At 43.2% G+C, this 14,789-nt stretch overlaps 1 protein-coding gene and 1 long non-coding RNA gene across 2 annotated transcripts in view; one reads left to right on the forward strand and one right to left on the reverse strand.

Moving 5' to 3' along the window:
• IGF1R (insulin like growth factor 1 receptor) overlaps positions 1-14,789 on the forward strand; it is a 185,471-nt gene that overhangs the window by 112,518 nt on the left and 58,164 nt on the right. The window contains exon 3 of the mRNA XM_083586238.1: positions 13,562-13,871. Coding sequence (XP_083442364.1) covers positions 13,562-13,871 — 310 coding nt within the window. The remainder of the gene's footprint in view (positions 1-13,561; positions 13,872-14,789) is intronic.
• Positions 302-14,789, reverse strand: part of LOC310749837 — an 807,599-nt gene continuing 793,111 nt past the window's right edge. The window contains exons 2-4 of the long non-coding RNA XR_014541836.1: positions 6,230-9,638; positions 4,516-6,186; positions 302-3,807 (exon numbers count right to left, since the gene is read on the reverse strand). This is a non-coding gene — a long non-coding RNA (uncharacterized lncRNA). The remainder of the gene's footprint in view (positions 3,808-4,515; positions 6,187-6,229; positions 9,639-14,789) is intronic.

The following is a 14,789-nucleotide window of genomic DNA, read 5'->3' on the forward strand; positions in this document are numbered from 1 at the left end:
TACGAAATGTGGGGATGTTGCTGGTCTGGCCTACCTTACAAGTCCATTAAAGGCGTTGCTGAGAACCTGCAGCTCTCTGAGTGCAGTGATAATAATAAATAATAATGCTCTGTAATAATAAATAGATTGAATTAATTTGCTTGAGTGAGCACATTGCCAAGATATAAAAATCACAAGACAATTAAAATAAAATGCAAGGCCACTTTACCCGAACCCACCCCCCGCCAGCTTTTCAAAAGCCCTTGCTTATCTTCATTTAAGTTCTAGCTTCTCTTTCCCTTCCCTTCCCTTCCCTCCCCACCCCACCCTACCCTCGCAGGGTTTGGCTTTGACCAGACGTAGGGATGTGCGTGGCAAAAGCAAGCTAATGGAACTTTTTGTTCCGTCTAGACGTTTTAGGAGCAATGTTGACAATAAACGAGGCAAAGAAAATCCGGCAGATTAAGTAAGAAGGCAAGACTGATAACCACATGCAGCAATAGGAGGTGTGGGAGAGAGACTGTAGTATTTCTCTGTGTTCCAGGCTGCTTTAATGGGCCTGCCTCTGTCTTCTGTTCCCTGTCATTGACGATTTTTATGAATATGAAACAAATGTTGGCTGGAAAACAACCTTTCTGGAATCTGTAGTACAATATGTGTTGAATGGATTATGGAGGCATCTTTAAAAAAATCCAGAAGGATTTCCTTTCTATACACGATTTATCTCTGAGTGGCTGGGATTCTTTGGTGTTTGGTTTTTTAAATTAAAAAAAAGTGATGAAAGAACATAGACACTGAAAACCCTGCATTTAACTTGGCATTTAATGATTTATACTCATCCCAATAAGGCTTCCAGGGCACACAAATTGAAGAAAAGCAGGCCATCACTTCAAATGAATAGTTAGAAATTGTTCATGTTTTCTCTATAGCATTGAAGAGATGGAAGGTACATCTCAAGAATAATTTTATATAATGACAAAATAATAATGCTGCTACCTTTGCCTATAGCTTTCAGATGTTGAAGCGTTCCACATTCTTTATCTAGTTATTCAGGGATAGACGCTGGCCATGTGCACACATGTTTTTCTAGAATCAATTGGCATGAAGTACTTGGTTATATATAAAATTTCTATGCTGCCCTTCATCCGAAGATTACATGGCAGTTTACAGTTTGTAGTGTACACACAATGTAGATCTACTGCGTATATTTTGCCCCTGAAAAACACATCTTGAGAAACTAGTTTGATTCCAAAAAAGCACATTGCAGATTAATTCTGCATTGACCTGCAGTGTGTCCGGTTGAAAACAGATGTAGCGGTTCCAGCAATAGTTTGTGTGTGTGTCTCCATACCTTCCCAATGGCGTTGTGGGTGGGTGTATATCAGTATTGCACTCGCCACATCCTTCTTCATTTATCTGGAGGAAAAGTTGTGGATCACCAAATCAAGGGGAGGGTTTGCAAATGTATGTCAACTGGCCAAATCCACCCTTGTAGATGGCAGTGTGTTCATGCAGAGATTTGAACTGGGTACTTATCACCTACTGTGCTATGCTAGTTCTCACATCTAGAATGGAAATCTGTTTAATATTAAAGCATGTTCTCTCCCCCCTCCCCACATAACCCATCAGCCATAGTAAACTTGGTTGGTGGTCAGGGATGATGGGAGTTGTAGTCCAACAACATTTGGATGCCATCATGTTGACCACCTCTGCCTCATGGCAGAAGTTGTTCTCTCCCACCTCATGAGTCCTCCTGTCATAATCAGCAATAGGCAAAATTACTTCCTTTCTCCTTTTGCTACCCTGCTATATGCAAACAGATTAAAGAACATTCCTTGACCCAGTTACTGTTGTATTTTTGAAAATAGGCACAGTGCATGTCAGTTGATGGATTTATACAGTGGATTTGTATGTGAGTCTTGTGTGATAATGCACGGAAACAGCTATGATATATCTTACTAACACATTTTTTGAAAACGCTTTCCTAAAAAATAATGCAACCTTTAAATATAGTGCAAATGTATTTATGCTTCTTTCTTTCTTTCTTTCTTTCTTTCTTTCTTTCTTTCTCTCTCTCTCTCTCTCTCTCTCTCTCTCTCTCTCTCTCTCTCTCTCTCCCCCTCTTCCCCCCCCCCGCTTTAGAAGTGTGACTGAATCTAAGATTCAAAGTTTTGTTTAAATGGATAGACATGATGCACATTTGTGGGAGAGTTGAGCTGTGCGTGAAAGCTTCCAATTCTCTGAATTTCATTGTCCTTGGATTGCAGTGGAAGTTCCCTGCAATGCATCCTGGTTGATGTGTTGAGACAGCATCACTGCCCCGAGATTTCCTACCCGCCTCCTTATAAGCAGGTCATTGCTGTTTGTGTTGGCAAAGCTGTAAAGCCTTGTGTAAGGCAGGAGGAGGAGGAGGAGGTGTTGGCAGCGTATCATGTGACTCTGCTCCAGACTCATAAACAACCATGTCATGTGGCCTGTCCAGGGCTTCAGCGTAAAAGAATATGAAGGGACCTGCGTCTTTTATCTCTTCCCTTTCAGCCATTAGGATGATGCTTATATGTACATATTACAAGACTGATTGATTAGTAGATTAACCAGGTCTCTTCTCCCAACTTCTTCCAATTAGTTATATGGCTGTTTCTTTCCCTGGTGTGTTTTGTTGCGAAGACTCGCATGCTAGTGTTTTTTTGGTTTTTAAATGCAGGTTTTAAATCACCAGCCCCAGTTTGTGCCTCTCTCCCCCATCCCCCTTTTGGTAAGTTGTCTGTCTAGATTCTAGAATATTGGGGAAGAAGGCATTCTTCATATTTCAAGGGCTTCTGGTTTTCTTTTCAATAATGCAAGTCACAGTACCACTTGTAACACTACCTGTATGTTGTTATGTACAATCGGGGCAAACGTATTTGCATAAGCACAGTTGCAAATGAAGAAAATTCAGTTTGGCTTGAAACAGTTTGTTATAGTTGAGTTTCTAAACAAAAGCAGATGCCCCACCAGTGAGCTACAGCCTTCCACGAATATTGAGAGGGGGCAAAGAGGTATGGGTGGATTTCACCAACCAAGTGCCTGCAAATCCCATGTCCACCAGCCCCCAGTCAGAATGGCCCATTGCCAAAGATAATGGTTCAGCAAAATCTGGAAAGCCAAAGGTTCACAACTCCTGCATTAGACTGTTTTGGATCAGTGGGCTGCCATTTAGAACATTAAGTTTAAAGTTTCATTATTTTTGAACATTTACAGTTTAAAAAGCTTTTGGCAGGAGGTTGTTTTTTTTTAAGTTCAACCCTCTTAACTCATCTATAAAAATGCTTTGCTTGAATTTGGTGGCTTGTGTCCAGCTAAATGTTTTTTGAAGTGGACCTATTAAAATTAACCAACCCACATTAAGTCACATTTATACTGTACATTTCAAGTGCTATACTGTAACTACATTTTAAACAGTCAGAACTATCTCCCCCACCCCCCGATAATTCTGGGAGTAGTAGTTTGTTAAAGGTGCTGAAAATTGTGGGGAGGCCCCTGTTCCCTTCAGAGGCTACAATTTCCAGATTGGTTTAACAGGCAATCCTCCTTCCCGGGAAATTCTAGGAATTGTAGCTTGGGAAGGGAACAGGAGTTTCCTAGCAACTATCAGCAACCTTATCAAACTACAGTTCCCATAATTCTGGGGGAGATGCCATGGTTGTTTAAAGTGGTATCATAGTGCTTTAAATGTATGGTGTGAATGTGGCCTTAGTCATCCATGAATTGCAGTAGGTCTCCTGTGGAGTATGACTAACATTTGATGCAACCCTATATCTCTGCCTACGTCCCCATCACTAATCACTACTGTAATTTGCTCTACGCGGGGCTGCCCTTGAAGCTGTCCCAGAAACTCCAGCGGGTACAGAATGCTGCAGCGAGGCTCCTCATTGGGTCTCTGCCATGGGAGCATATTCACCCAGTGCTTTTCAAGCTGCACTGGCTCCCGGTGGAGTACAGGGTCAGATTTAAGGTGCTGCTTTTGACCTTTAAAGCCCTTCACGGCCTAGGACCCTCGTACCTACGGGACCGCCTCTCCTGGTATGCCCCACGGAGAGCCTCAAGGTCCATAAATAACAACACCCTAGTGGTCCCAGGCCCTAAGGAAGTTAGATTGGCCTCAACCAGAGCCAGGGCCTTTTCAACTCTGGCTCCGGCCTGGTGGAACGCTCTGCCTCATGAGACCAGGGCCCTGCAGGATCTGATTTCTTTCCACAGGGCCTGTAAGACAGAGTTGTTCCGCTTGGCCTTTGGCTTGGAGCCAATTTGATTCCCTCCCTCCCTCTCTTTCTTTTTTCTTTTCCTTCTCCTCCTGCGATGAGGCTACATTTTAATATTTTAATGTTCCATTATTTTAATGTATTTTATTTTTGTTTTTAAGTTGTAATCATTCATCTTGTTTTTATTATTGCTTGTAAGCCGCTCTGAGCCCGGCCTTGGCTGGGGAGGGCGGGGTATAAATAAAAAATAATAATTATTATTATTATTATTATTATTATTATTATTAATCATTACTTTATACCCTGATATATGTTTTTTGTGGGTTTTTTTAAACCCAGCAAGGGAACGGTCCATGTTTTTACATCTAATGAATTACCTCTTTTGGAGCCTCCAGCATAGTCTCGCTTGCATAAGGGGTGCTGCTGCTGCTTGATTGCTACCCAGCCCTCACACATGGGTATCTGCAATACTCATTTCTACTGTACTTGGAAACAGTTGCCTTAATCCAGGGATGAAAGAGAGGGTGGGATGGCTGTTTTTCAGCTCTTTCTTTTATAATGGGAGCTGAATTTACAAGCAAAATAGGACTGGTATGACTCTATTGCTAATTATCCCCGTAATGACTTCAGCCTATGGCTCTTTTTGTTTTGTTTCAGGGGTTCCTAATTGTTTGCAAAACATGTTCTGAGGTTGGCATCGCTTGCCAGAACTTGCTCTGGAAGCTTTCCTTTCTTTTCAAAACTCGCAGATGAGTTCACTTGAACTTGGGTTTTTTTTTGGGAGGGGGTGCGGCTTGGTACAGAGCTGCATGTATGTGGGGCCGTCTGCGTTTTGAAGAAGGAAGCATTCTAGGATTTTGGTAAGGGGACCAAGTGTGGACTTGGACACCATGGCAGCTTAATTGCAAATGAAATGGTAAAACTGTTTCAGGAATGCACTGCTTGAGACTATAGGTTGAGGAATTTCACTTTTTTAAAAAAAGAAAAAAAAAACACTTCCTTGCGTGAGGAGGTACTGTTTATTGGTGACTAGAGCAGTTGTTTTGCATGCAGAACGTTCCAACCTCTTCAGTTAAAAGGCTTTCATGAAGCACGTAATGGGAAAGGTCTGTCTCTCCTGCTCTCTCATTGCCTGAGACCCTGAAAAGCTGCTGCCAGTCAGTGTTGGCCTAGATCAGAAATGAGGAAGTACCCTGGCCCATCCCCTCACTGGCCCTGCCCTACAGGAGTGCTTTTGCATGGCTGGAAAATGCCCTTGAACCCTGATTCTGTCTTATCCCAACTTGCGGTCCTTCAGATGTTGCTGATCTATAGCTCCCATCAATGCCAGCAAACATGGCCAATGGCCTGTTAATGGTATTGTCATTTAGCAACATCTGGATAGCCAACGGGTTGCCCACACTTGCCCCTTGCTTGCCTGGGAGGGATGCCTGTGTGTGGAAACCTCTGCCTTTTGTGTGGTTGGAATATAGTTCTCTGTAGAAGTCATATGCATTGTTGCACCTGCTACCCGTGGCCCTAGTCTGTGAGGCTGAAATGGGCCAGATAGACAAATAATTAGCCCCATGCAGCATGGAAGGCTAAGTTAGAAGCTGGGGGTGTTTGGAATTGTACTCCAAAACACATTGAGGTTATCAGATTGGGGGAAGGCTGAATTAGAAGCTCCTGGTGGCCAAATGCATCTTCTTGGTGGCATTTCTTGCCTGTTCCTAATGTTGTATTGAATATAGTTGGGCAGTATGTTTTAGTACTTCTATCAGTATTATATGTTGATAAGCAGTAGCAGGGATTGAAAACTTTTGGCCCCTCCAGAAGTTGATGAACTACAACTCCCACCAGCCCTGGTCAGCATGGCCAATGATTATGAGAGTTGTAGTTCACATCAAAAAATTTAAAGCGCTATGGTACCACTTTAAATGGTAATGGCTTTCCCCCAAAGAATTCTGGGAGCTGTAGTTTAAGAGTACTGTTGTTGGGGGACACAGAGCTGTAATACTCAGAGAAGGAACTATAACTCTGTGAAGGGGAGTAAGGATCTCCCAATAGTTCTCAACAGCCTTAACAAACTACAGTTCCTGAATTCTTTGGGGGGAATCCATAACTATTTAAAGCGACTTTATAGTACTTCAGATGTATAGTGAATGTGGCCCTGGAGGGCTAGAGATTCCCTCATGACTTACAGCTTGACAAAGTACAGAAGATTTAAAAACGTCTCCTACCCCAAATGGTACACTTTCAGCCCAAACCATTTTAAATTAACAGAACTATAGAGAGAAACAAAAAGTAGAAAAGGAATTATCTTTCAGACATTTTGATGTGGAGCTGTATATGAGGCATGTAATTTACACATAAATGGTCTCTGGTACCAGGTCTGAGATGTACTGCCAAAACCCACTTTGTGTGTTTGAGTTTGGAGACGCTGCCTCAGTTAGGCTTCTCTTTTGCAAAAACAACAAAAACAGCCCCGGGTTTGTTTCTCCCTGGGACACAAACCTGCCTTGTTAGGAAATCAGCAAAGTTTGGGAGCCCACAATACCTCGCATAGCTCTGCACACAGCAACAAAGTGTAAAAATGGGGCCCTCGGCACAAACAAGCAGTGGAGCGATAAATATAGAATACCGTCTCAATTCCACTTTCATTAGTCATGGCCGGACAGTTGAGAGTTTAATAAACTTATAAGGAATATTGAAACAGCTTTGCATTTAAAGCAACTCATCAAGTTTTTATAGTTGGTGGGGTTTTTTAATTCATATGAGGATCTCCTTCCTTTTTTTAGAACATCGCCATGAGAATCATGGATTGACTGAGATTATAAAATATTGATAAAATATATGTTCTGTACAAGAGCGTGCTTTCTTTGCTTTCTCTCACACACATATACACACTGTCCTTTTCCCTTCCCAATCTCTTCTGGTAAACACCAAATGATATGTCAGCCTTGTAGCAATGTTAAACGTTCCACCTGGTGGAATAATTTTTCTGTCGCACATTTCAAGTAGTTAACCTTGGTGGTCCTTAGAGGCCTTCAGTCTCCTTAGCTCAGTCCCATAAGGAAAGGGCCCAGTATCTTTTCCTTAGTCGGGGAGAAGTCTGCTCATAGCTAGGGGTCTGCTTTTGAGAATCATTTGCCACGTGGCCTGCTGCTTAAATGTTTTGGGTGGGCGACAGCATAGCTGTAGGCTCCAGCCATGTGGCTGACTTGAGAGTTAGCATAGCTTGGGTGTGGCAAACCTTTGGCCCTCTAGATGTTGCTGGACTACAACTCTCATCAGTCCCAGCAAGTATGGCCAATGGCAAGGGATGATGGGAATTGTTATTTCACTTAAGCTCACTTCCCACAAGACATCCAGAAGCAATTTACAATACAAAGACCTATATAAAACAGCTGAAAATATAAAAAACAACTTTCAAATATTCAAAATACAGAAACATTTGGAATGTCACCTACCTCATCCAAGGATCTGTCACTTGCCCCAACAAAAGTTGAATTTTGGTAACTTGTTTTTTTTAAAAAAAAACACCCCAATAATACTGTATTTAGCAATATATGCAAGACTGTGACGTACTTGATCAGTATGAGATTTCTTAACTCTGTAAGGAATTTGTCAGTGCAGTTATTTATAGTGACTTTATTATTCCCTCCCCCCAAAAAATATTTGAAGTGTTGCTTTAGGTTAGGTTCTTAACTTGATTATTTTAAGCTTTATAAAATAAAGCCTTGTGACATTCTGAAATACTTTGTCTCCAGGAACTTTGGGTTCCATTTAATGATAGTGTTATATTTTTGAATTACGGTAATGTTACTGATGCAATGCTCCTCCAGGCTAGTGAACTGCTTGCTGATGTCCAGTTCTAAGACGTTTGGTACTTCATTGTTCTTTTCCTTTTTTCAGATTTCGTTTTAATATTAATATTTTTATTGTTCTTGTTAAATCCTCAGTAGGTTGGTATTTCAACCAGTCACCCCAGTCAACCAATTGAAAGCAAGGCAATTAATTGGCAAGTTTTGTAAAGCTTAATTCGATTAGGGTCTGTATGTATTAGTACAAGTCTCAAATGTAACTCCCCCAACCAGATGTTGTTAATTCTGGAAATGTAAGTGGTAGCAGGAGGGAGGAACTGCTATGTGGGAAGATCCTCAGAATATCTTGGAAGCCTCCGTTGGATAAGAGTGGCTCTGGTAGGATGTAAACAGGGAACATATGGTGGTTCCTGAAATGAATTTGGGTCAAATGTAATTCTTGGATGGTAGACAGCATGCCCTGAGTTTGCTGTTGGGACTCTCTCGGGTTCAGCAGAATCTTTCTATGCTCTTTGCAAGTGCAAGCAGTTATGTGCAAACTCTGGAGTTTAAAGCAAGAGCAGATAATTGCTTGCAGTTCTTAGCACCCGTGACAGTGAGAATAAAAAGCTATAAATAAGGACCTAGCAGGCGATTACTCCTTCCCCACCCTGTTCTCCCCTGACCACCACCTTCTTCAAGAAATCTTCTAATTGTGGTTTAATTATCAGGAAGCAAAAGGAAGCCATTCAGTGTTCTCATGTTTGGTGTTATGACACTTTCCTCCTGTGAGTTCCTCCTCACAGAAATGTCATGTCTTTTATCCCACCCACCCCCTCTCTTTCTTTATTAAGCTGCTCCGGTGAAGAAGAGGATTTACCCAGTGAGGCAGGAGGACGACGGGGAGTATGCAAAGTTAGGCCACATTCAGGGCATTCATTTAAAGCCCTGTGGTACCACTTCAAACTGTCATGGCATCCCCAAAAGAATTTTGGGAAATGTAGTCTGTTAAGAGTACTGAGATTTAGTAGGAGACGCCATTTCCCTCACAGAACTACGCTTTTTAAACCACTCTGGGAAATGTAGTTCTCAGGGTGGTATGATAGTAACTTTGTATGTTTGATGTGTGACTCTTGTTTAGAACTAGAGGAGGATCTTGGAAAACTCCTCAAGAAAGCAATGGCTATTGCTTTGCTCCACGTTGGGACATGCTGCTACTTGCAACTGAATGAATATGTATAATTTCACAAGCTCGATTTGCATTTCAGCTAGGTCCATGAATCATCAGAAATGGGTGTGGGCATGTGAGAGAGGGAAAGGAAGAGAGAGATGTCCCAGTTTTCTTCATACCCCTTCACTCTACACCCCCACCCTGCATTCCTCTTTTTCTTAGCGAGCCAATGTAGGACAAGAGTCATTGGGCTTGGTCCAGACAGACACTGGTTCAAAATCGGGCTAAGCCACAAATCAATAGCCTTAGGGCAGAATTGTTTTATGGCGTGCAGTCTAACCCTGTGTGCATTACCCCAAAATGCCTGCCATTTTACCACTTGCTGTTCTGTCTTGCAGGGTGGTTATACACATTCCTAAGGTCGTGTACATCAAGCAATTAAGACAGGTCGCCAACCTTTTTGAGCTAATAGGAACATTTGGAATTTCCTCCTCCATCCCTACATTGGGAATTTTGAGACGGTGCCGTGGATGCCAGTCAAAATGGCTGTCCTGAGGGGGGAGGGCATGGCATAGCACAAAATGGCTGCCCTGAAGACGTAGCATAATCGATACCACATCTAAAAGAGCAGAAAAAGTAACAAGGCCACAAAGTGGTGTGGGAATTCCTGCCCCTCAGTCAGCTATCCCATGAATGGGTGGGATGGGGAGGCTCTTTCCATCTGTCTTTTGTTCAGAAGAGGGATCCATTTAACTGGCATCCAGTTAAATGTGGGCATATTTAAGGGTTGTGTGTGTTCAGTGTAGGAGAGGCCCATTCAGTACAAACAGGAACTGTGTAGGAAGAGCAGATAGCCTCTCATATATTGTGGATTTTTGAAGGGATATTTAACAGACCTTCGACTGGGCACTGTAGGTGGTACTATTGGGCATCCTGGCACCCATAGGTGCCATGTTGATAACCTCTGACTTAAGACATTTAAAATGCGCTGAATGAATACAAAAATATGTTCTGAAGGGAAATTTCTGTAGGATGATGTCAAGCAGGTAGTTAGAAAACACATTTTAAAAGCCTCTTCCAAGATTTAATACGAGTTACTATTTCCAAATTCCACTTTTTGTGAGCGAAATCAGGCATGTTCATATACACAGCTCATATACAAATGCATAGTCATATACAAATGCTCGTCACCTTGTGAATTCCCTTCTTGAGACAAAAGTTTTGTTGAAGTTCTCAATTGGATGGGGATTTGTTTTAATTTTGGGGTTTGTGGGAAGGATAGGGCTTGGCGAGAGCAAAGGGAAGACTTGACTATCATTTTACAAGAAAGGGAAGAATATTTCTTTTAAAAACTAAAAAGAAAAAAGAAAAAAACCACCACACTTGGCAACTCTGTGTCTGCCCGCGTGCGACTGGCGCCCTGCCAATCTTGGCGGAGGCTGTGGCCTTCGCTTGCCAGGCGTCTTACGCTGCTGGCTACGTTTCTTCATTCCCTCCAACTGACTGTTTATTTACCTGATTGTTCCGTTTCAGCCTTGGTGAAGTCATGGCGACCTTTTGAGGCATTCCAGAAAACTTGGTGTATTTGCTCTGTTATGCTTCAACAAATAATTTACGGAGAGGTCTTCCCACGACACGGTCTTGTGTTCAAAAGGCAGTAGTATGGTCCCCCTAATACTGAAACTGCCCCCCTTTCTTTCTTTTAAGAAATTTCCTTTTTTTAGGAATGTGAGAAATTGCTTCATTTGTATGTTTACCCTTCTGTTGTCTTCTCACCTCAGAGTCTCAAGGCAGAGAGGACTCTCTTTATAAACAAAGCAAAACTATATACAACAATAAAAGAGGAAAAGCATCCCATTTATTTATTTATTTATACTTAATGCATTTATAGCCAAATATTGCTCAAGGCTCTGTACATGGACCTCTCCCCCCCCCTTCCATTTAATCTCCACAACAATTCTCTGAAGTAGGTTAGATGGAGAGGCCGTGACTAACCTTAGGTCACCCAGCGAGCTACATGGCCAGGTGAACCTTGGTCTCTTACATCCTAGTCCAAACACTAACCAATACACTAATTTAATCTCACATACATTTCAAAATAACTTTTTTTTTCTTTTGCATTTTCCATTCCTAGCTATCCTTTCTCTGAACTATTTTTTTTATAACACGAGTAGCCCACTCCAACACCTGAAGTATTAAATTGTCTTTTTTACATAAGCTGTTAACTGACTCTGCTTGATAATTATCACCACTAGCAATTAATCAAGCTCAGTTCCCTGATTTTTCTGCTCTGTCAGTTTGCAGGTACTTTCCCATGCTTTACCATATAATAGCCTTGTGATGTTCCAAAGTTGTAGAGTCTGGATCTTATTCCTATTAGGGGGACTTTCAAATCACCTGTTACTTGAGCCTTCTAACTAGAGACAGAATGGCTTCGCAATAAAATAAATATTTCAAGGCACGCGTTAAAAAGCATATTTTCGAAGAGAGTGTTAAGACGAAGACTGGTGGTCTAAAGTTAACACAAATGGGCTTCATTCAGTTCTGCCGAAGAGCTGTGTGCAGACGGTCCCAGGTTCATACCCTGGGAGGGGCTGGGAATGTTCATTCTCTGAAATGCTGGGGAAAGTTGCAGGATATTGCTCATGTCCTGCTTGTAGTCTTTCCACAAAGATCTGGTTCGCCATTGTGGAAAGCAGGATGCTGTGCTAGATGGGCTTTTGGTCTGATCTAGTAAGGACTCTCTCATGTACTTAAAATGATAAAAGGACAAAATCGAGGCCAGGAAACCAGAGGGGCTCGGTATAAACGCAGCTTGTGTTAGAAACAGCCTGTTCTGGTTGTATTGTAGCTTTTTATGCTTTCTGAAACATGAGCGATGCAAGAGAACCTTGTGTAACTGTGCTGTTCAGCTCATTGATGCCAGATTAGTTTGGTGTAGATGGTGTGGATGACCCATGCAGTGTTGTAGCTTTTTGTTTTTATTTGCAAATCACCCTAAATAAGTGTGCATCAAGGTACATAATATTTTAGGTACCACAAGCTGAGCTCTAAAGGCATGGTATACATGCATGTGTCTGCGGCTTTGCTTGATATCCTTGTGTAAACGGGAAATCTTGTTACCATACTAAATCTTACGTTTTGGCACTCGTGGGGAGCAGCAATCCATCTGCTTGCAAGACGCGCTGTCTGGAGCTGCTAATGAAATCCCTTAATAGCCTTGGAGACTTCTAATATTTACGTACACTGAGCTGAGGCGCAGCCCACTGCAGGCTAGCAAATCTGGCATCCAAGCAGAGAGCCTTTATGATGTCAGGTTAACACCGGTTGACTTATTTAAACTACTCGTTCAAAGTAATACTTCGAATGGTCATTTACTATCTTTAGCTGAAGACAAAAATAAGAAAACTCGCAGCCGCCTGTGGCTAAGGCTGCTGTGATGTCATGCAGTGTTCGCTAACAACTCTGAACTGCTTGAGCGGGGAAATGTCAGCAAAGGAATGTTGATAGGCTGTGTAACTTCTGTGAGGCAAGTGAAAGGGTAGGAACTGTAGCGCAGCGTTCAGACTCCTGCTTTGCAAGCCGAAGGTTCCTAGGTTCTTTCCTCGACAAGTCTAGCCAAAAGGACATGGGGACACAGGGAGCTGCCTTAACACCACATCAGACTGTTGGTCCATCTACCTCAGCCCTGTCCATGTGGGCTGGTAGAAGGTCTCTAGGGTTTCAGAGAGAGGACTGGGGCCTTCTGCATGCAAAGCAGATGCTCTGTCATTGAACTATAAAACATTTGTGATTGTAACTTCGTTTTAAAACTCTTTTAAAGTATTTGCTGTTGTACGCATGTCTTGTAATACTTTTTTTAAAAAATTGTCTAGCCATTCTGTCTCTAGCAGTAGAAGAATGGACTATGAATCAATCAATAAATACGTCTGATAATGCAGAATTTAAACTGATAATTTGGGGGTTGTGCTTCGCCAGTGGTGGGGAACCCTTTGCCTCCTAAGGGCTGCATTTCCTTCTGGGCAGCCTTCCACGGGCCATGTACCAGTGGTGGGCAGGGCCAAAGGTTATAGTCATAAATGTAATTTCTTTTACCTTTGTACAGTAGACTAGCTTCTGCACTCACACACTGCTCTCTAGCCCTCATCCAGATAAGCAAGAGGCATTATCAGAATTCAAGCCAGGCAAAAATTACTCTAGGTGTGAAACTTGTCTCATGGGGGGGTGGACTGGAGAAAGCTGGGGGGACAGTTAGAGAGCCCCAGAGGACTGCATTCAGCTCCTGGACCTGAGATTCCCCACCCTGTGCTGTACCATTGTTTGGGTGGCGTTTATGCCTTATAATGTGCCCCTTATTTATGCTGCTTTGCTCTTTTTCCTCCTTACAGTGTGTCCCAGCTCATGTGGCAAACATGCTTGTACTGACCAAAATGAATGTTGCCACCCGGAATGCTTGGGAAGCTGTACGGCCCCAAACAACAACTCGGCATGTGTGGCTTGTCGCAACTACTACCACGATGGGACCTGCGTCGCCACCTGCCCGCTCAACACGTACAAGTTTGAGGGCTGGCGCTGCATCACGAAGGAGGCCTGCTCCAAAGTGGCCTTGGAACACTTCGAATATGATAGCTTTGTGATTCATGACGATGCGTGTGTGTCCGACTGTCCTCCTGGATTTGTGCGCAATGATACTCAAAGGTAACACACACAGACATTGCAAGTTGCTGTACTCTTTGGGAAACAGAGTTGGAGAAAGGCTATTCAGACATGGATGATATTGCAGTAGAGCATCTGTCCCATTTTCTAATATTTCATTAACAATGCAGTACCTCTTTTATTATGGAAGTGTGGCTTTTTGAACAATGTACCAACTATGGGACGTGGGTGGTGCTGTGGGTTAAACCACAGAGCCTAGGACTAGAAGTGCCATTTGCTAAGGGTGCTGAGAATTGTTAGGATCAGAAGGTCAGCGGTTCAAATCCCCGCGACGGGGTGCGCTCCCGTTGCTCGGTCCCTGCTCCTGCCAACCTAGCAGTTCGAAAGCATGTCAAAGTGCAAGTAGATAAATAGGTACCTCTCCGGCGGGAAGGTAAACGGCGTTTCCGTGCGCTGCTCTGGTTCGCCAGAAGCGGTTTAGTCATGCTGGCCACATGACCCGGAAGCTGTACGCCGGCTCCCTCGGCCAGTAAAGCGAGATGAGCGCCACAACCCCAGAGTCGTTCGCGACTGGACCTAATGGTCAGGAGTCCCTTTACCTTTACCAACTATTTATGTGCGGACCAGGGGTGGCCCATCCCGTTTAGCTGCCTGAGGCGAAACAGAAAGGTGCCACCCTGTGCTTGCACTGCACACCCACACCCCTTGCCACCCCTCTCGAAGCCTCGCTTACTGGGGTTGCGTGGCTACTGCTTCTGGGTTCTGACGAGGTCACATGACAGATTTTTGTCACAGACCTCTGGAGGTCTCTGTGATTTTGCAGGATTCTTGCGAGATCTCTCTGGGAGCCACTGCAGCCACTTGGGCAGTGGAGGTGGGCCTGGAGACACCACTTGAATTCTGCCACCTGAGATGGCTGTGTCAGCCCTCGTTGATGGGCAGGTGTGCGCACAGAAACCA

The sequence above is a fragment of the Podarcis filfolensis genome (genome assembly GCF_964270895.1).
Source record: "Podarcis filfolensis genome assembly, chromosome: 14".
Classification (NCBI taxonomy): Eukaryota; Metazoa; Chordata; class Lepidosauria; order Squamata; family Lacertidae; genus Podarcis; species Podarcis filfolensis.